General features: G+C 40.3%; 1 protein-coding gene across 2 annotated transcripts in view; it reads right to left on the bottom strand.

The window, feature by feature from the left end:
• Window positions 1-7709: 7709 nt before the first annotated feature.
• The window catches only part of LOC134477061 (uncharacterized), a 39979-nt gene continuing 27102 nt past the window's right edge, over window positions 7710-20586 (bottom strand). The window contains exons 2-3 of one of the 2 annotated variants that reach the window (XM_063253953.1): window positions 13100-13217; window positions 7710-10229 (exon numbers count right to left, since the gene is read on the bottom strand). In XM_063253953.1, coding sequence (XP_063110023.1) covers window positions 9531-10229; window positions 13100-13217 — 817 coding nt within the window. In that variant the 3' untranslated portion in view covers window positions 7710-9530. Of the gene's footprint in view, window positions 10230-13099; window positions 13218-16274; window positions 18462-20586 lie in introns of those variants that run through there. The other variant, XR_010048979.1, reaches the window with a different exon arrangement.

Genomic DNA, 20586 nt, shown 5'->3' with positions numbered 1-20586 from the left:
GAGGCCTGATCCCATCTTTTACTCTTAGCAGATGTTTCTTTTACTTCACCGAGGAAGACAGAACCTCCTGGGGGATTGCCTCGCTCCCTGCCACCCGCACCTATGACCAGCCCGCAGCAGCCCCATGCTCCTTCTCCCTCCAGACAAGACGGGATCGATGTCTGTCTTTCTGCAAAGTTACTCTGTTCCCTATGCCTTGGTTCCAACCTTCTCAGCAAAGCTACGTTACCGTTGTCCTCTTTTTCTGTTTGACTGTTCATCGCCTGTGAATTCCTTTCATCAGCATCTAAGCACGCCCCACTCAGTCCCATTCTGAAATATCCCATTCCTACTCCCCAAATTCCCTCTCCAGTCTCTGTTCTCCTTTCCCGTGTATCTTCTAACTGATTAGAAGAGTTGGCCACAGTCACTGTTTGCCCTTATTCAACCCCTATTTACTCTTCAGCCCCCCTCAGCTGGCTTTCTCCCCTACTCCTTTGCTGGAACCAGTTCTGTTAGACGTGAAGAGACCTCCACGGGGTGAATCTCACGGCCACCCCTTGGCCTTCATGGTCTCTGACCTCTCAGTGGACTTCAAAGCGTTGACTCTCCCCCTGCATTTCCCTCTCCTCTCCCTTTTGCTCTTCCTGGTCATCATTTCCTCTTCTACCTGGCCTTCAAGTGGAGAATCTCAGACTCAACTTTTCTCATTCTGCCTGTTTAAGTCATCTTTCAGGACCTCATGTCTATGCTAAGAGCTCTCAAGTTTATACAACTGTCTTTTCTCTAACCTTCTGAGCCATCCAAGTACCTGCTTTATGCAAGCACATCGTGCAGTTTGTTTAGAACTTCCACACAGTGCTAACAGATTCTGCGTTTCCCCTTCCGGGTCACCCTGCACTTGGGAGGCTCACTCAGCTTATTCACCAGCTCCCCGGCCTGTGGCTTCCACCTGTTTGTGGCCACTGGGGATCCTTGGCAGGGCTGGAACTGGGGGAGAGCTTATACCCTTACAGACAGCTCCCTGTCTGTGAGGTCGCTGCAGGCTCCCTTTCTGAGCTACTGGCCGCCGCTTCTTTCTGTGGCTTTCTTCTCACTACCCGACTCTTGAAGTCTAGGGTGGTAACGTGCAGATGTTACCAGCTCCTGGTTATGTGCCCTCTTGCTCTTATGATGTCCCCGTGCCCCATCTGTACCATGTAAATGGTTTCCTCTTTGAATCATCACAGTTTGAGTATATTAGCAGTAACCTAGTCAGGCAGTCAGTTGTTTGGTTGATGGTATTTTCAGAGCTTACGGACAACTTTGTAAGAAATACAGAGGTTTGAAGGATGAAAATGGGCTCTGTGAATCTGCGTGCTGTGGAATCACACTAACTCAAATTATCAGTGCTTATAATGTGGGGTGGAGAACAAGCAGAGGGTAAGTCACTGGGAGATCAAGTGGCTGTGATACCCAGTGGCTCTGTCAAGGGTAATGATTTTATTATTTTGTTATTCTTTAATGTTTTGTTACTACATATTTGCAGTATACAATTACATTTATCATAGGCATTGGGGCATGTAAAATAGCACATCTTAATTCTTTTTAATTCCCTTTCTCTTATCCTATACCAGTGAGGTCACCTGGCTTCTTAAAGCTCTACAGAGGCAAAAAGACGATACCTTTTTGCATAAAGCAGGTACAGAACTCTACACAGGCAAAAAGATATATATTGAAAATATGGTTGGGTTGAAAGATGGCAGGTAGATAACAGCTAGTTACAGAGGTTCCCTGAGATAGTCAACTTAGAACTCAACATAATACAGCGTGGGGAATCCTGAACAGAGGGAGATGAATTCTCTCGTCCCAAGAAGAAACTAAGGTGAAACTATTATTTAAACAGCTAAAGGTTCAGTGCTCCCGCCGCAGTGGGTGACTTGCCGAGCCATCCGAGGTCCCGCTGCTTCTACTCACTGGAGGCACAGTCACACTGAGGTCCAGGGTCAGCGAGCCAAATGGAGAGCTGAGCTGGCGGGGAGCTGGCATCGACCTGTGGTGAGTGATGGGAGTGGAGCCATTCCACAGAAAGGGGGGCTCCAGCAGAGGACATTCTGGGACCAGGCAGCACTGGCAAGTACAAGGGGCAGCAGTGACTTCAGTCAATTGTTCCCTTCTCGAATGGGATTGGTGGCGTGAGCTAGGCTTGGGTCACGTGACCTGGCTAAGACCCAATAAGTTATCCAAAATCAATTCCTTACAGCAGCGGTGCACACTAATGCAGTGAAGGCCTCAGAAGTTTGACTAACCTGGAGGGGAGGTGGTACATAGAAATACAGTGCGGGCCACAGCAGCTTGACTGATGGGGGGGGGCAGCATATGCTGCCCTGTTTGCAACTCACTAGCACACCGCAGTGGGAAGGGTCATCTAGCCAGCATGCTTCAGAAGAATTGTAACCAACAAAGAAAGAAACTGGGGCCTCCTGGAAGAAACAAAGAAGATGGGAAGAAGAAGCAACAACAAAAAGTTCCCAGGTCCCAACCCTGAGAACATTGACCCAGGACAGGTAAATACAAAGGAGAATGAGAACAGCAAACATGCGATATCAGACACAGCACCAGTGGACATAAAGAGGTATATTTGGGACCTCATAGACAAGTTCAAAAGTGAAATATTTAGCCAAGTAAAGCAAGATATAGGAAGATTAATAAAATAAATGCTAAGTACCCCTCAAGAAGACACAGATGGAAGAAGGGAGGAACTCGAACACAAGAGAGAACCATTTGAAGAAGCATATAAAAAAAAATAGAATACATGAAGCAGATTCAAAGAGATCACCAGGAAATTAAAAACTTGATGGAAAGATAGCAAATCAGCTTAAAAGAAACTAAGGATAGACTATCCAAATTGGAGGACAGTTTTGCAATGTGGAATTATGAGAGGGAAAACTTTTTAAAAACAACAAGGAAACAAGCAGTAACAATACAAAGGCTAGAAGATAACAAGAGGATCTATAACTTGAGAATAAAGAATGTGAATGAAGAAGCTAGGATACAAACAATGGAACTACAAAGGTTATACACAGAAATAATTAAGGAAAACTTCCCAAACATAGGAAAAGGAAATGATATTCAGATGTATGAGGCATACAGAACTCCAGCCACCTACAACAAAAACAGAGTTACACACAGGCATAGAATAATCAAGATCCCAGAAATTCAACATAAGAACAGAATATTAAAAGTTGTTAGAGAAAAGAAACATAACCTACAAAGGAAGGTCCATCAGAATAACGGCAGCCTTCTCGACACAAACCATCAAGTCAAGAAGAGCCTGGAGAGAAATATTCCAAGCTCTGAAAGAAAATAACCTCCAGCCCAGATTGATATACCCTGATAAACTGTCTCTAGAAATTAATGGAGAAACAAGATGCTTCCAAGAGGAACAGGAAGTTGGGAAATTTTCAACCACCTATCCAACTCTACAGAGAATACTGCAGATCTAGAGAGAGAGAAAAGTACTAGGATTCCAGGAACAGTGGTAGAGAGGCCTCAATGAATGGAGCAGAAAACAGAATGAAGAAGATAAGCAGACAACTGATGGCAAAAAAAAGGAGCATAACAAAATGAGGCAGAGAAGATTTTATTCAAAACTGATATGATTGATAGTATCAAGTCCGAGAGTATAGGCAACTACACTGAAGATGACAAGACTCTACGATACACATTCTGGTTTGATAACTGCTGGTTTTTGAAGTTTATACTATATACAAAGTTGTGTTTTTATTAGTACTGTTATGTACTGATATATTCAATTATATTATGTCTGATGATATAGCCAATTCTATTGGAGATAACGAGAGACCACACAGGAACCATGGTAGAACTCTTTGTACAACGGTCTTATATATTTTTTTCATTTCATGTGTTTATAGGAATATGTTTTGTTTTGTTTTGTTTTGCTTTGTTTTGTTTCTCCCTCCAATATAGAAGGATAGAAATAGATGTTAAGACTCATACATGTGTAGAATCTATAAACAGTTTATGAGAACTGATCTTATGACACATGATGAAATGAACAGATATTTTGAAGAAAAAAAGAGATATTTTGAAGAAAAAGTACCCAGTGCTGATCCTGGATGGTCATAATGTGAAACCCACCAATAGTATTATTCTTTGTTCAGAGTGATATTAGCCTGCTTGGGTTTATTCAATCACAACATAATTGAAGATATGGATAACTGCATGTATGTTTAAGTGTATAGGATTGATAACCATATTTCTAAATTTTTGTTGGATAGTTGAACAGAGCTGGTTACAGTCTTACTGTTTGAATCCCCACTTTATATGCTCCACTTTAGTATCTTGAATAGCTATTTGTAAGAGGACAATCTGTAATCATCAACTAGTGATTTCTTACTGTTTATTTTTTTCTTTGAAAGTATGTATTATTTCTACCCATTTTCTGTTTCATTTAGTCTTTCTTCTTCTTTTTTTTTTTTTTTTTTTATCAGTACCCGGGATTGAACTCATGACCACCTGCTTGCAAGGCAAGTGCTTATGCTGCTGAGCTAAATTCCCAGTCCCATTTAGTCTTTCTTTAAATAAAATTTTAAAATAATGTGGTTGGGTTGGTGGCACACGCTTCTAATCCCAGCACCCAGGAGGCTGAAGCAGGAGGATCACTATAAGTTCAAGGCCAGTCTGGGCTACATAGTGAGTTCAAAGCCAGCCTGAATTACATAGTAAGACCCTGTCTCAAAAAACAAACAGGACTGGAGGTTTAGCTCAGCAGAATAAGCACCTGCCTGGCAAGTGTGAGGTCCTGAGTTTGGTCCCTGGTACAAAAAAAAAAAAGAATAAAAACCAAACAAACTTAAAGCTATGAATACATACTGAAGAACACTTGTCAGAGTCCTGTATCCATGGCAACCTTGAGAGACCTTAACAACCTACAGTTCTTACTATTAACCGAGACCTAGCCTCACTGCAACACTTGCAGAGTCGCTGGGACAAAGGCTTTTGACCTTGATGAAAGGTACCAGTGGCACAAGTGGAGGCTGGGAACTAACTTACCCCGAGTCCTCTTTCTGCACAATAGTTTCTCAGTGGCTATAACTGGAGCAGTTACTGTAAGATCTGATGTGTGTTCTCCAGACCCATCCCCTCTCTTCTGTCTCCCACCTTGTAACAAGACTTAGCTTCCAACACAATCCAGAAAAGGAAATATATAAGACCTGCTTCAGAATAAAACAGCCTACACTGAAAGACTTATAAGAATATGACAAATGTAAGTCAGAAAAGCACATGTAGGGGAGAAATGTAAAAGTATAAACCATGCAGGATGATACAAAAGACTCCATAGGCTGAGTTAATGGACATGGTCCATCATCAAGGGTTCAGGGCGTGGTGGATTAACAATGGTCAGTTTGTACATGGTGCCGGGTGTGAGGACACACCTGAGGAATGTTGCCAGCAGCATAGAAAGAGAAGTTGGAGGGGAAGAGAGTGTGCTGTTGATTCTCCTGGAGAAGTCTGTCGTGCTGGCTTTCCTGGTACGAACTTGGCTGTTCTCATCGGAGGAGGTGGGTCCTCACTGTTGCTGAAGATGGTTGAAAAGTTTGGGGGTGAGCTCTGGTCCTTACTTTGAGCATCACTTCCTGGCTCCAGTGCAGATCTTACAGCCTGCTGGCACAGATCCTTCATTTCTCTGGTGCAGATTTTCTAGCTTTCACCACTGACCTTTGGGCTTCTCAGCACAGATCTATGAAACAGACTTACATGAGACATTGTAGTAGTGGGCTCTAGACCTCCAGCTGGATTTGTGGAGGACACTGCTGTGGGCTCTGGATCTTCTGCTGGACTCATGCAGGACTTTGCCATGGAATCCAGGACCTCAGCTGGATTCTTTGGGTCCTTGGACAGGTTTCCCGCACTCTTCTGCATTTGATTTTTTTATTATAAAATAATATATTATATTATAAAATAATCCTATAAATTATGTGTCTGTATTAAACTTTTCCCCTTGTCAACCCTGATTAGTGCAAATACCAGGGAATTGTGTTTTTAATTTGTTAGAATGGCTAATCAGATTCAGGAGTCGATGATGACCTGTGGTATTTGGATTAAAATTCTGTAACTTCTCTGGCATAGGATGGAAGAGTGATTTTTACAGAGAGGTCTCTGGATTATCAGCATGGTTGTCACCTCGGAACATGTCAGAAATGTAAATTCTCAAACTGCACCCTTTTACTAACTTCAGACTCTGGCGATGAGACTCAGGACTCTGTGCTTTTAAAATCAATATAATGTACTTTAAAGTTTGGGAACCACAGCTGTGAAGCAAACATTACTGTGCTTAAAGTCACTTGGGGGTCTTGCTAAAGTGCAGAGTCTGATTTGGCAGCTCTGGGTCGGAGTCTGAGCACAACCTTCTCCCGTGTTCCTGGGTGACACCAAGACGCTGCTAGTGTGTGAACTCATACTTTGGGCAGCAAGGCTCCAGGAGAGGAAGGATCTAGGAGGCTCAGAGAAGTGGGAATGCTGGAATAGAGCTATGACTCGCAGCCTTTTTAACCATTACCAACTGTCTACCCTGCAGCACATGAAGAGCGTTTCACCAAGGCAGGAAAAATGCATTGTTAAGAGGGAAACTGGGGCCCAAAGAGCTCTGCAGTGACTCCTCTGATGGCTGAGATGGTGGTGATGCTGCTGCGGAGGAAATGGTCTCCCTAGTTTCAGTGGGAGCAGCACAGACAAGGTAAATGTAATTTCCTTAGTAAGACCTGGGAGCCGTGAGAGAATCAGCGTTTTATGCGCGTGTATTTCTGGCAGTGGCTAACTGAGCACCAGATCCCCAGAAGTGAGCTGAATGGGACAGCTTGCTGAGTTAGCTTACTAAGTCACTTCTTTTTACATACAAGCAGGAAAATTCTAGCTCTGCCATCCAACTTGCATCTTCATAAGGAGAATTCATGGTCTCTTGTCCAGCTACCAGATGCAGAACTCCTGGAGGAGAGGATTTGTAACTTGACCCAAGGTTGAAGGGAAAAGGGACCGTTTATCAGTGCCCGTGGGGGCTGGGGAAAGAGAAATAGCTGTTTTGAGGGCTGTTAGGTACTGAGATTATTGTAACAACCCATACAGACCCAAAAGGCCCTCTGAACCATTTTCAGGTAGGGGCTGCAGAGATTATGGGAGAGTCATGAATTCATCTAACAAGGGGGTTCTGTGAGACCTCAGAGTCTGTGACCTCCTGCCTCAGAATGTGTAGTAGTTGTACAGTGTGAGGAAACATGCTTAGTAACTGGCAGGATCTCCATGCTGGTTCCCTAAGGGCTCTTACCATAGAAGGATCCAGAGGAACCCCCTGCCCACATCTAAATAGAAAACTAAAACAATGTCATTGCTATCACCACTGATCCAGTTTAAAACACACCTCTCCAACTTCCTTCTTTCCAGCCTCTTCATTTCCTCCATAAGACTCTTCCCAGGGTGCTCTTCCGTGCCTGTGCTCTGCAGATCCATTGCCCTCTATTTTTGCTCTTTATTTTTTTAAGCTTGCTTGAGACACTGCGCATTATCCCAGATTCTAAAGCAATATGTTGTCCTTCATTATTGGCATATTGAATTGTCGTGAGTGTCTAGAGCACTCTGAACTCTGGGCAAGGTAAACACGCACGCCTTGTCGGGACACGGGGGGTATAGCGCTTGGAAAAGAAAGACAGGAGAGACACCTTTGCTGTCTGCACCGCGTTATACTGCACTGTACTGCACTGTATGCACAATCTTTATTTTAGGATTTATATATAGTAAACCCGATCAATTCACAGAGCCCAGATAATTAAGTAGTGAAAAGGCATTCTTTGTGGCAAGCTACAACGTGACAGACTACAATGTTTATTCTAAAACTATCTAAGTGAAGTAAATAATCACAACCAGTTCTCACAACTTCTCTAGCCCAGGAAGAAATTCATTAGCTCAAGAATGTTGTTAATTTGTCTGTTGTTAGTGTCACAAAGGGTGGCCAGCCACTTCCTCAAGACTTCTGCAAAACAAAGCCAGCTCACAGTATGGATTCCAGAGGGTGAGGGCTCACTGAGAACAGGCATTCCCGTTCTACCTCCTTCTCGCATACCAGGGCGGCTATTGTAAATTGCAGGTTAGAGGGGGTTGGGCCTACAAAGTGACACCTCATCCCCCACACTTTCTTTCTTTTTATTTTTTAACAACAATTTTCATAAGATCAGGTTATTAATAGCATTTCGTCTTATGCAGTAAAAATACACAAGAACTATGGCAATGAGAACTATAATTAAACTAAGTCCCATGTCACTAAAAGTGTGGGTAATGCTCTGCCAGATTCCTTTGGAATCTAATCCTTTTAAAGATTGAGCAAGCAATTGCGCGAATTGTGCTAGGGATTTATCATCATTTTGCTTTGCAAAATCCTTGTCAATTTGATTATGCAAAGATTTTATTTTCTCCTGGGCAGAGGTGTTTTCATTTAGATACATTTTAATCATTTCCCATTTATGTTTTGTTTGATTATAAGGTCGTTGGGTTATACAGAAAGTAGTTGAATTTTAATCACATTTTAAAAACACTTGATGCTGAAGAGCCAATATTTTTCTACCCATCTATTTAACTGTTTGTTTAAGGAGGTCTATTTGTTGTTGTAGTCTGGCGTTTATTTGCCACTGAGTTAACCAAAGTTTATGAGAATTTTTATGCCATAATTTTATAACATGTTTTTCTTGCAAAGAGGTTTGTAAAGCTATTTCTGAGACTGCTGCTAGGGAGGCTACAGTTATCAGACTTAACAGTACAGCAACCACTATTCTAATAAATCTTTTTGTACGTTTTAACAGATGTTTAAAAAATTCAGTAGTAACAGAAATTACCGGGTCTTGAGACCAAGGTCGAGTTAAATTTATAGGCAACCAAATATGAGTTTTTTGTTGTAACAGCATAACTGTATAAGGCTTAGTGAAATTTAGTGTGCTATTTAAGCATGTAAACAATTGACAATTTAAACAAGTACAAGAAAAATGTGTAAAATTAAAAGTTCCCACTAAAAAGACATAAGGTAGAGGTGCACAAACAGTAATATTATACATTTTAAACCTAGTAAAATTATAAGTAGTAGATACAGATCGACTAGTCCCTGAATATGAAACATTGTACAAGGTTACAGGTTGTATAGCGGCTGGGATCTTCCAAATATGATTTTGAAGGTGATGAGGGTATTCTTCGGCTGCAACAGCAGGGTTAGCGATTCCACCATCTCCCCACCACAAGAGAGCCGTCTTTTGTTGAAATATAGGAGCTCCGTCAGTTATTTTTTTTGGATCTGGAAGACTATACACAACAGAGAGATTACATCTTGTCTCATTCTATTTAGCACATCTATTAACGAATTTTCCAAATGGTCCCCAAATAATATACCCATCAATATTTTTAGCAAATTTTCCCATATATAGTTGTCAAATTATGGGATTATAAGAAATATTTTTATAAGTGAATTTAGGGCATACAGGAAATGTATTTGTATCAGGTGCTGTTAAATTTTTCTAGGTAACATTAAAGGTTTGAGCAGCCAAGGCTTGAAGCCTTGTCCTTTTGTTGCCTGCTTTTATTCTATGTTGAATCCAATACTGCCATCCCAGAGGGATGCAAGGCGGTTCCCCAATGCAAATAGGCCTTTGATTACCATAATAAGTAAAATTGAATAGTGTCCCATCATCTTGATTGTGGGGGGTTAAATCAGCCCACGGTGCTGACAAAATTTCTCTAGGTGTGGTATAAAGTAAAATATCACTAGTTTCCCATTTTACAGGTTTTAATAAAGGGGGGTTTGGAATATATGCCCAGTACGAATGTGGAGGTACCTCAGTCCCCGACGCAACAGTGAGCAAGGCACATAAAGCTAAAAACAAGTTTTTAGGGTTTAAAGGCTTTCCTGCTTGAAGGACAAGCCGTTGCCCTTCTATGGTCAATTTCTTTAATTGTCCCCATGTAGGGAGGGGATTTAAATTTGGTCGCTGTGAGCGGCGGGATTTTCTTAGCTGTAATCTGGCCATGGCTGCGATAGGAACAAACTCAGCATCCTCAGCTTCTAGCTGGTTTTGCGCTCGCTTCTGAAGGCACGGTTCCGGTTCCTTGGGGAGTTGTCTCCGGGGCTGGTGAACAGGATCTGGAGACGCGGGTCCTGATCCAACGTCCAGGGACCCACTGCTGAATTCTATTTTCTGTGGAGATATAACCAAAACCTTTCCCCCTATAGAGCAATGTGCCCCTCTCCCATTCAGCCTCTGGAGCTGTTTTAGTCCAAATAGGTTCATTAATCACAAAAGGCTGTTGTTGCTGTTCAAAATGTTTTTTAGCTCTTGTTAATATTTCACCTTGTGGTAAATTGAGAAAATTTAAAATAAACAATGCTTGATGCAGTAATGTTTTTGGACTGTTTTGCAATTTAAACAGTATTGGTATCTGAATATCCTCCTGACTCCTCCTTTTTAATTTTTTAATTTGCAACTTAAGAGTGCCATGTGCTCTTTTAACAATAGCTTGACCCTGGGGGTTATATTCAATCCCTGTAATATGAATAATATTATGGAGATCACAAAATTGTTTAAATGTTTTGCTAGTATAAGCAGGTCCATTATCTGTTTTGATTTTAGAAGGAATTCCCATAACTGTAAAAGTCTCCAATAAATGTACAATAACATTTTTAGTGGATTCTCCCTGTTGAGCAGTAGCCCATAGAAATGAAGAATAGGTATCAATAACTACATGTACATAAGAAAGCCGACCAAAAGAAGGTACATGTGTAATATCCATTTGCCATAATTTATTAGGTTGAGTTCCTCGAGGGTTGACACCTGCGGGAATAATTCTTAAATGTAATGGTCTACAAATAGGGCAGGCTTTTACAATCTGTTTAGCTTTTGTAAAAGGTATCTTATATTTAAGATGCAAATGTCCTGCATTTGCATGATTAAATTGATGTTTTTCAACGGGTGTGGTGAACATAACTAAGGAATCCACTGTATTGTTACCTGATACTAATGGTCTGGGTAACTGAGAATGAGAACGTAAATGAGTAATAAAATAAGAATGATTTCTTTTTTGAACATGTATTTGTAAATTTTGAAATAAAGACAATAAAGCAGGCTTATTAGAATATAACACAGCTGAATAGATATTTGTCACTACTCTAACAGAATAGGCCGAATCGGCTATAATATTAATAGGTTGGTTATGAAAATCTAAAAACACTTGTAATATAGCAAAAAGTTTATTTTGTTGTATAGAGTTAAAATTTGTCTGACGTACCCAGTAAGATTTTTGAGTCCAATATGCAGCTTTATTTTTAGATCCATCTGTAAATATAGTCAAAGCTTGTGGAATTGGCTGTACAGCTAATAAGGTATTAACCACAAATTGTTGACGTCTAAAAAAATCTCATAATTTACTTTTAGGAAAATGATATGAAAAAGTTCCCATGAAATCTGCTAAAGCAATTTGTAAGGTTTCAGTAATTGACAACAAATATTCCCATTGTTCCTTAGTTAAAGGGATAACTATATTGTTTATATCTTCTCCTATCAAAGTTATAGAACGAGCTCTACCATTTATAATTAAAGCTGCAACCATGTCAATATAAGGCATAACATTTTTAGATTGCTTAGTTTTAGTGAATACCCATTCTACTGGCATAGCATTTTGACCTAAAACTGCAGAGGGATATTGAAAAGTATTAATAATATATAAAGTTAGAGGCAATTTAGGATCAATCCTAATTAAAAATGCATCCTTAATTCGTTGTTCTACAAACTGTAATTCTTGCTCGGCTTTTGTTGTTAAAGAACGAGGGCTGGATGGATCTGAAGAGCCCTGTAGAGTAGCAAACAAATGCTGTAATGCATGGGTAGGAATACCTAGTGTGGGACGAAGCCAATTAATATCCCCTAATAATTTTTGAAAATCATTTAAAGTGGATAACTTATCTCTCCTAATAGACATTTTTTGTGGAATCACCTTTTGTCTAGTAAGAATATATCCCAAATAATGACTAACTTCTTCCTTTTGAATTTTATCCTGTGCTATTACAAGTCCAAACGGAGAAAAATATTGAGGTAAAGTTTTTAAAATATCTTCTAAAACATTTCTATCACTATATTAGCATTTTTGTCTTGCCTTTTTCGCACAACCTTCCATAAACCACATGTGCCACTGTAAATATTCTGGCTCCTTTAAAAGAATTTTGGCCAAGGCTTTCCAATCATAAGGAGCAAGATTACCATAGTGATCTGCTACCGATGTTATTAATTCTCTAGTGTAATGAGCCTGAGGGCCATAAAGGGTTACAGCCTTTTTTAATTTTGCTAAATCATCCATATTAAATGCTTCCCATCTAGGGGGAACTGCCTCTCCATCTATTGGCTGAGGTCTGATTACAGGGAAAGCAAAGGCAGGCTTTTCCTCATCAGAATCCCCTAATTTTGGTAGATCAGCCAAAGCTAGCTTGGCTTTACTCCAATTAGGGTTAGATGGAGGAGGTGCAGAGGGAACTGTAGGCGGGTTTTGCTTAACGGAGAGTTGTTTCACCTCTTGTGTTAAATGTTGTATAGCCTGTAAAATTGGGCGATTGTCATAATTTGATATTGCTGCGGCAGCTAAAGCTGAGTCGGCTGTAGTGGATTTTACTTTTAGTTTGGACGCCTTTTCACTACTTAAAGCGATAGCGTCATTTTGAACTACATTCTGCTCCTCCTCTGTGAGGGGCAATTCCTGAATAACTGGCTTAATTTCTAGTTGAAGATTTTCTACAATATGTTCATCTTCCATAGCTTTTAATAAAGAGTACACAACCGACCAAATAGCCCAAAAACGTAAAGGAATCTTCTCCTCCTGTTGCATAGCCCTTTCTATACTAACCCTTGCCTTCCTCCATACTTCTACATCCAAAGTTCCTTCATCTGGAAACCAAGGATTATATTCTTTAATTGTATCAATACACATATCCAAGTCAGCTGACCTGAGCGATATGCCATATATAGATAATAAATGTTTAAGAATTTTTAAGAAAGGAGAGGAAGCAGATTGTCCCATTTCCCCGTAATAAAATTATACTTACCTTCCTAAGCGACCTTCGGAGTCCCTGTTCGGGCGCCACTTGTCGTGAGTGTCTAGAGCACTCTGAACTCCGGGCAAGGTAAACACGCACGCCTTGTCGGGACACGGGGGGTACAGCGCTTGGAAAAGAAAGACAGGAGAGACACCTTTGCTGTCTGCACCGCGTTACACTGCACTGCACTGCACTGTACGCACAATCTTTATTTTAGGATTCATATATAGTAAACCCGATCAATTCACAGAGCCCAGATAATTAAGTAGTGAAAAGGCATTCTTTGTGGCAAGCTACAACGTGACAGACTACAATGTTTATTCTAAAACTATCTAAGTGAAGTAAATAATCACAACCAGTTCTCACAACTTCTCTAGCCCAGGAAGAAATTCATTAGCTCAAGAATGTTGTTAATTTGTCTGTTGTTAGTGTCACAAAGGGTGGCCAGCCACTTCCTCAAGACTTCTACAAAACAAAGCCAGCTCACAGTATAGATTCCAGAGGGTGAGGGCTCACTGAGAACAGGCATTCCCGTTCTACCTCCTTCTCGCATACCAGGGCGGCTATTATAAATTGCAGGTTAGAGGGGGTTGGGCCTACAAAGTGACACCTCATCCCCCACATTGAATCTCTCCTCAAAATGAAATAAAATAAAATGCTACCCAAGTAGACAAGTTGGTTATAGACCATTGCAACAGTATAGGAGAATACAAGCTCAAATCCAAGTGTTCTGCAGGGTCCATGTTACGGCTTATGGATCTGCCTTGTGAGGGTTTTATTTTTGTACCAGGAATCAAATTCAGGACCTCATGTTTGCCAGGTGGGTGCTGAGTCGCTGAGCTAAATCCCCGGCTCCTCACCTTATATTTCTTTAAAAATCATAAACTTTTTACTGTGAGATGGTGGTATGTAACACATAGGGTTGTAAGAAATGATTCAGAAAGATCCCATGTACCTTTTCTCCAGGTTCCCCCAATGGTGCTATCTTGTAAAATTATAGTACAATATCAGAGCTAAAATACTGACATTGGTAACAATCCATTTATCTTCTCCTTCAGTTTTACTTGTACTCATTTGGGTGTGTGTATCTGTGTGTGTGATTTATGCAACATTTCTCACATGCATACGTTCATACGTCACCTGTCACAGGACAGACAAACAGCAATTCTTTCACGGCGAGGAACCCTGGTATAGCCACACCTCCTTCCCTGATTCATCTGTCCTCCGTTGGTGTACGCTGGTCATTACAGAAATACAACACAAATGGAATCCTATAGTTTGTAACATTTTCTTTGGTCTTTTTTCTTTTCATTTTCTTTAGAGACAGGATTTCACTTTGTAACCTAACTTCAAATTCTGTATTCTCTGGCCTCAACATGCAAAATTCTGGGAATGTAGGTGTCCACCACCAATGGAATTGGCTTTTTCATTGAGCATGACTCTAAAGGGATTCATACAAGTTACGTGTACCAACCTTTTGTTAATTTCCAGTGATATTCTGTGATATGGTTACCATAGTTTGTTTACCACTTAATGACTGAAGAATAACTGAATTGGTTTCAATTTTTGTCTGTTATGAAAAAACTACTGACTATTCCTAGAAAGTTTTTGTGTGAATGTACATTTTAATTTTTTTTCTGGGATAAATGCCCAAAGAGTACAATTGCTGGGTTGTATGACAATTACATGGTTAGTGGGGAAATGAATATCTTTGTCTGTTTTTCGTTGCTAATAACACAAGACAACACCACATACAAAGAAAAGTTTATTTTGGCTCACAGTTCTGGTCTAAGGTTAAGGGGCTGCATGTGGTCTGACTTTGGCGGTCGAGTCATGAGGTGGTGTGCAAGAGACAGGGAGTGTGCTTACAGTGTGTGTGTGTGTCTGATCTCTTTCCTCCTTAGAAAGCCACTAAGATTCAATCATGAGGGCTCCACCCAATGACCTTGTCTACCACTGGTTACATCTCAAGGTCCAACCTCTAAAGGTTTCAGTTGGGTTATTTCTCACAGTAGGGATTCAGTTTCAGTGTGAGTTGTCAGAAGGGACAAATCATATTCAAACCATGACAGTGGACATACTCGTATTCTGCAGAGGTAACTGTAATATGGTGCAATATTTTAGGAGAGCTAATTGACAGTGTTTGTTGATTTGTAAAATTCATATAAATTTTACCTCAATTTGCTTCTAGAAATCTATCTTACAGAAACGTTTGTGTATTTCCTGAAAACTATGTGTACTAGAATGTTCTGAAAACTATGTGTACTAGAATGTTCACTGAAATATCAGTTGTACTAGAAAAAAGGGTTTAAGTAACCAAAACGTTCGTATAGCATTGTGTTATAATTCTCTTATTTGTTTCAATTTGAAGTCCCTTCTGTGGACTCTGAGACTTTTTCCCAAGATTTTTATATTTCTACTTCTTATTCTGGCCTAGTCATCATCGCCTTTGGACAACATACACTTGAGAGTGGTCTTCTATGAACTGGGTATAATTTTTTACAGTTATAATTGGTGACTGTTGTTCTATTGCTTGGCCTTTGAGCCTAGAACTTTTAGACTTCTGTATAATCAAATTTGTCATCTTTTCCTGTAAGACTTGTCCTGTGTAGGAAAAGTTTTCCTTCCTTTCATCCTGGCTTCCTTCCTATTTTATTAGAGTTATACCATATATATTAGTTTGCAAATTACTTCATATTCTTTTCAAAAGAGGTAAAGGATACATAAATCTTAAAAGTAAGTTAAAATGCTGTGTGAGTATGGGAAATAATTTTTGTTTATTCATAACTGTCATGTTTCCTGACAAATGTAATTCCTGCTGTGCTGCATATATTTTCAAGTGATGCCAGAAGGAGTAATCATATCCTAAGTTTAAAGGATTATGAACACCAACGGGAAGGATGCTGTTTAAACACATCACTAACAATGTGTTTGCACATTTTGAAACTGCTCAAATTCCAAGCATGTGGATCGGCAGCATGATTTGTGCTAGCTTTGACACAGAAGAAGAGAGGAAGGGAGGTCAGGTGATCAATGCACAAGAGATAGTTAGACAAGGACATCACTTAGCTTGCCAAGAGCTCACCACTGAGGGGTTTGCAGCTGGCCACAGTTGTGTTGCCAGGATCTTGGTTACTTTTCTCTCATTGCTGAGACAAAATACTTGATGCCAAAATTAAGGACGAAGAGGTTTATTTAGCTCACAGGTTGTGGAGGTTTCAGTCCTTGGCTCCAAGGGTGGTAGGGCACAGGAGTGACACTTCAGGGTGGCAGAAGCAAGCAAGAACAACAAGAGCAAAAGCGGGGCTGGGGTGGGGTTGGGGGAGCCTCGTTTCCTCCCTCACGTTGTAAGCAGGCTGCCCGTCTCCCCAGGGCGAGTGTAGCACTCACATGGCCTCTGTCTTCCTTCTGCACAGGCTGAGGCTGTTTACAAAATAAAGATCTTGGCTCCCTGCTGAGTCATTTAAACTTCTAACTTCTCAAATTGACACAGTATATCAACCATAACATCTACTTTGGGCATAAGATGAATAACATGTTTGGTCCAAAGATAAGCACAAACATCGTTTAGTAAAAATCCAAAATTTACAACAAAAATGAACTCATTTGGAAGAACCCTAAACGAAACACAGAAATGAAAATGAAGATTTAGTCCACATGTTGTGGGTGGATGCTTCCTGAGAAGGAATGATCACAAATTTTTGATCCTTAAAAGCAACAACATATTAAAATAATTTAACTAATTTAGACATATTTGCCACTTACCATAAAGAAAATAAAGTATAGTGGGCTCTTGGCTGATGATTAGGAAGCCGGTTCACCTAAAATGGAAGGATATTGAAGGTACTCACATTATGTAATGGGTGCAGTATGTCAGCCCTAATGGTCTGGTTAACCTAGGGAAGCTTCAAATGAATGTACATTTAGTGAAATTTGGTATAATTTTTCCTAGTACTACCCTGTTCAATTATGGCAAAGTAGATTCTACTAATCACAGGCTACGTAACTTAAGATTTGAGAATGGTTTTTAGGACTGAGATGCTTTTTATTACATGTATCTGAGCTCCAGTGGAGCACTAGGGAACAAAAAGGCTAATGTTGTGCCTTTCTTTACTTCCTTTATTTAAGAATCTACTTGAGAATTGATGTGATCACTGAACTGACCAAACTTGAGTGCTCATTTAGTCAATCCCCCCTAATTTTACAAAGGAGGAAGTGGAGGAAAAAAGGTTGTGACTGCCCGAAGTCATGTAGTGGGTTCATGACAAAACTGACTTACAGATCAGTTTTCTTTCCATCGTACAAAAATGCAAGCTCCTAAAGTCCAGGCTGGCCTATGTCAGGGAACTCAGACATTTGTATCACTTTTCCTCGACTTAGAACTTTATTGAGTAATCAATCGCTCTGACTCTTGCTGAATAGCTCACTCATACTTTTTCGGAGTTTTTGCGGGTGACTACATAATTTGGAACAATGCATGGTGTGCTGAAGCCTCAGGTACAGAAGTGCCTCTAAGGAGTATGAAAGGGATGCTGAATGAAATACAGAGTTGAGCATTTAAAAATCCTGAAGCCTCAGATACTTTCTTAGGCCTTTGAGAATTCAGGGGCCGTAGCCATTGTGCTAATAGAGCCTGTATTAGCCAGCGTTTACTAGAGAAATAGATAAACACAAGACAGAAAAATATATAAGAAAGTATGAAATTGGTTTACAATGCTCAGCCACAAAGTCAGATGGGGGGTGGGGTGCAGAGGGCGTCTACACACTGGAGGCTGAAGGGTCCAGCCCGAGGGCTCGGGCTCCCCGCAGTGTCCTGTGAAAGTTCTTGTCAGAAGGCAGATGGGTGTACAACGGAGCACTGAAGGATCCAGAGGGAAGGCTGAAGACTCCCGGGGGACAAAGCTGAGCAGTCTGTGACATCCACGCTGAAGGCGAGAACTGGAGCTCTTCCAAAGGAGGAGCAATCAGTCCCTCCTCATTTGCCTTTTATTGTAGGTAGGCTGCTCCCCTGGGTGGGTGTGCACTCACACCATCTGAGTGCCCTTCTCTTGTACAGGCTGAGAATGTTACAAACTAAGAACCCTGTCCCCTCGCTGAATCACTGTGTTAAACTTCTGACCTTCTCAAATTGACACAGTGAACAATGTCCTAGAATGCTAACTCCTTGTCCTCTGCACCCAGGATGTACAGCTGCCGAATCCTTTGTTAAGCTTCTAGACTTCTCACGTGGACAGAGCCTAAGGAACAAAGGATCGGAAACAGAGGGCGGCACGTGGAGTGTCATCTTCTCCCTTAGATTCTGAATTCCCCACCTGTCACTGCTTCCCCCCGTGACTCCTCCAGATGGGGTTGACCACACATTAAGGGGATCCTGGATTAGAAAACAAAACAAAACAAAAAACACAAATTATGAGGCTCTGAACCATGCAACTTCCCCCCCCTAGTTCTGGCCCTCAAATCAGGGCTAAGTAAGTGCTTTACCACTGAGCCCCAACCCTACCCCTGTGCCTACCAAGCCCTCTTGAGGCTAGGTTAACACACTGGCTAGGCTGTATTGCCAAGTTAAATTCCTTTCCTTACCCACCCTATACGCTCTGGTGAGTCTCCTTTTATCCCTCCTGTTATTATCAACATGTTTGTGTGAAGCTCGTGCTGTTGAAGGCCAAGGCTAGAATGAACATGTGGCAGCTCTTTGGCTACTCTCCTTCCTAATGGCATTTGATTCCTTCTGGGAAATCACCTTCTCCTGCGTATGCAGACCTAGAGGGGAACCATCCCAGACACCTGCTTCCCACTACAGAAGCTCTTTAGGTGAGTCCTGCCTCTTCCAGCTGTGAGGGTGGGCATGTGACCTAAGCTCAACCCAAACTGCAAAGCTTTTCTGGACCTTCAGGCCGTGACCAAGAGACACGAGAAACTCAGGAAGAGTTACCAGGAAGGTATGCGGAACAGAGTGATGTGGGTACTCCTGACCTTCTAACCACCCATCCGGTACCTGCCCTTTTCAAGGTCTGGCCCTGAACATCAGTTCTAAGTACTCAGGTTTTATCTATTTATCTATTTATTTATTGACAAGTGATTTCATGTTTTATGTTTTCAGTGTTTATTTTTTATTTATACATGTTCATGGTACATAATGATTATAATCCTAGTGAACAGTTAGTACATGTACGTAATATTTCTTAATTTTTTGTCAGCCAGTCTATCTGCTTCCTCCTTCCTCCATCTCTCGATCCCCTTCCCATGTGAAAAAGATCATCCTGCTCTCTATTACCTTTAATTTTACTCTTTATTTACGTTTTGGTTTTTCCATATTAGAAAACCATGGGATATTTAAGCTTGTCCGTCTGATTCATTTCATTTAACATTATGATCTCAGGGTGTTCCCACTTTCCTACAAATGTCTCATTTATCCTTTTTATGGCCACCGTGTATAAATATCAGACTTTCATTATTCTTTTATCTACAGATGGACATGTAGGCTGCTTTTAAGATTTAGTTACTACGAATGGTGTTGCTATAAACATGGGCATGCATGTATTACTGAAACATGATGTCTTTAATTCTTCTGGGAAGAAACCTGGAAAAGGAATCACTGGGTCAAATGGAATTCCAGTTTTAGATTTTTTTATGGATCTCCATACTGATGTCTAGAGGTTGTACTAGTTCAAAATCCAAATCAACAATGTAGAAGTGTTCTTTATCTGCTTGCATTCTAGCTAGCATTTGTTATCATTTGATTTCTTTGTGAAGTAAGGTTCAATCTCAATGTTGTTTTAATTTGCATTTCTGTAATGACCAGTAATGTTGAACATTTTTTTTCATGTATTCATTAGCTTTGTATTTCTTCTGAGAAGTGTCTTTTCATTTCAGCTGCCCATGTTTATTAGAGTCATTTACTTTGAAAGGAGCTTAATTTTTTTTTTTAGTTCTCCGTATATTTTAGATGTTAGTCTTCTGTTCAAGGAACAGCTGGCAAGTTTTTTCTCATTCTTCAGGTTGTGTTTTCACTCTGCTGGTTCTTTCCTTTGCATCGCAGAAATTTTAATTTGATTTGACCCCATTTGTTGAGTCTTAGTGCTATTTCTTTTTTAAATTTTTAAATTTTTTTTTATTTTGAAGAGAATAAAACCAAATGAAATAAAACAAAATAGAGTCAAACAAAGCAATGAATGTGGTACAGAACTTCACAACAATATAAAAGGAAATCAATAATGGCTACCATAATGCCTCTTGTTATTTTCAGAATAACTGCCCATACCATCAGGCATAATAAAATCAAACAAAACACAACAGAATAAAACCAATAAAAAATGAAAACAATACAGGACTTCAAAACAAGATAATAGGAAAACAACAGTGACTACCATAATACATTTTGTTATTTTTTAAAATTTTAAAGGAAGACTAAACTAAATAGGTAGAAATAATACATACGTTCAGAAAAAAAAGGAACAGTAAGAAAGTAATTGATGTTTACATACTGTCCTCTTACA

This window comes from Cavia porcellus, unplaced genomic scaffold (assembly GCF_034190915.1).
Source record: "Cavia porcellus strain 051 isolate PalLab524CR breed Dunkin Hartley unplaced genomic scaffold, mCavPor4.1 scaffold_7, whole genome shotgun sequence".
Taxonomy (NCBI): domain Eukaryota; kingdom Metazoa; phylum Chordata; class Mammalia; order Rodentia; family Caviidae; genus Cavia; species Cavia porcellus.
Note: the sequence above shows the minus strand (reverse complement) of the source record. Positions and strands in the feature narration are given on the sequence as shown.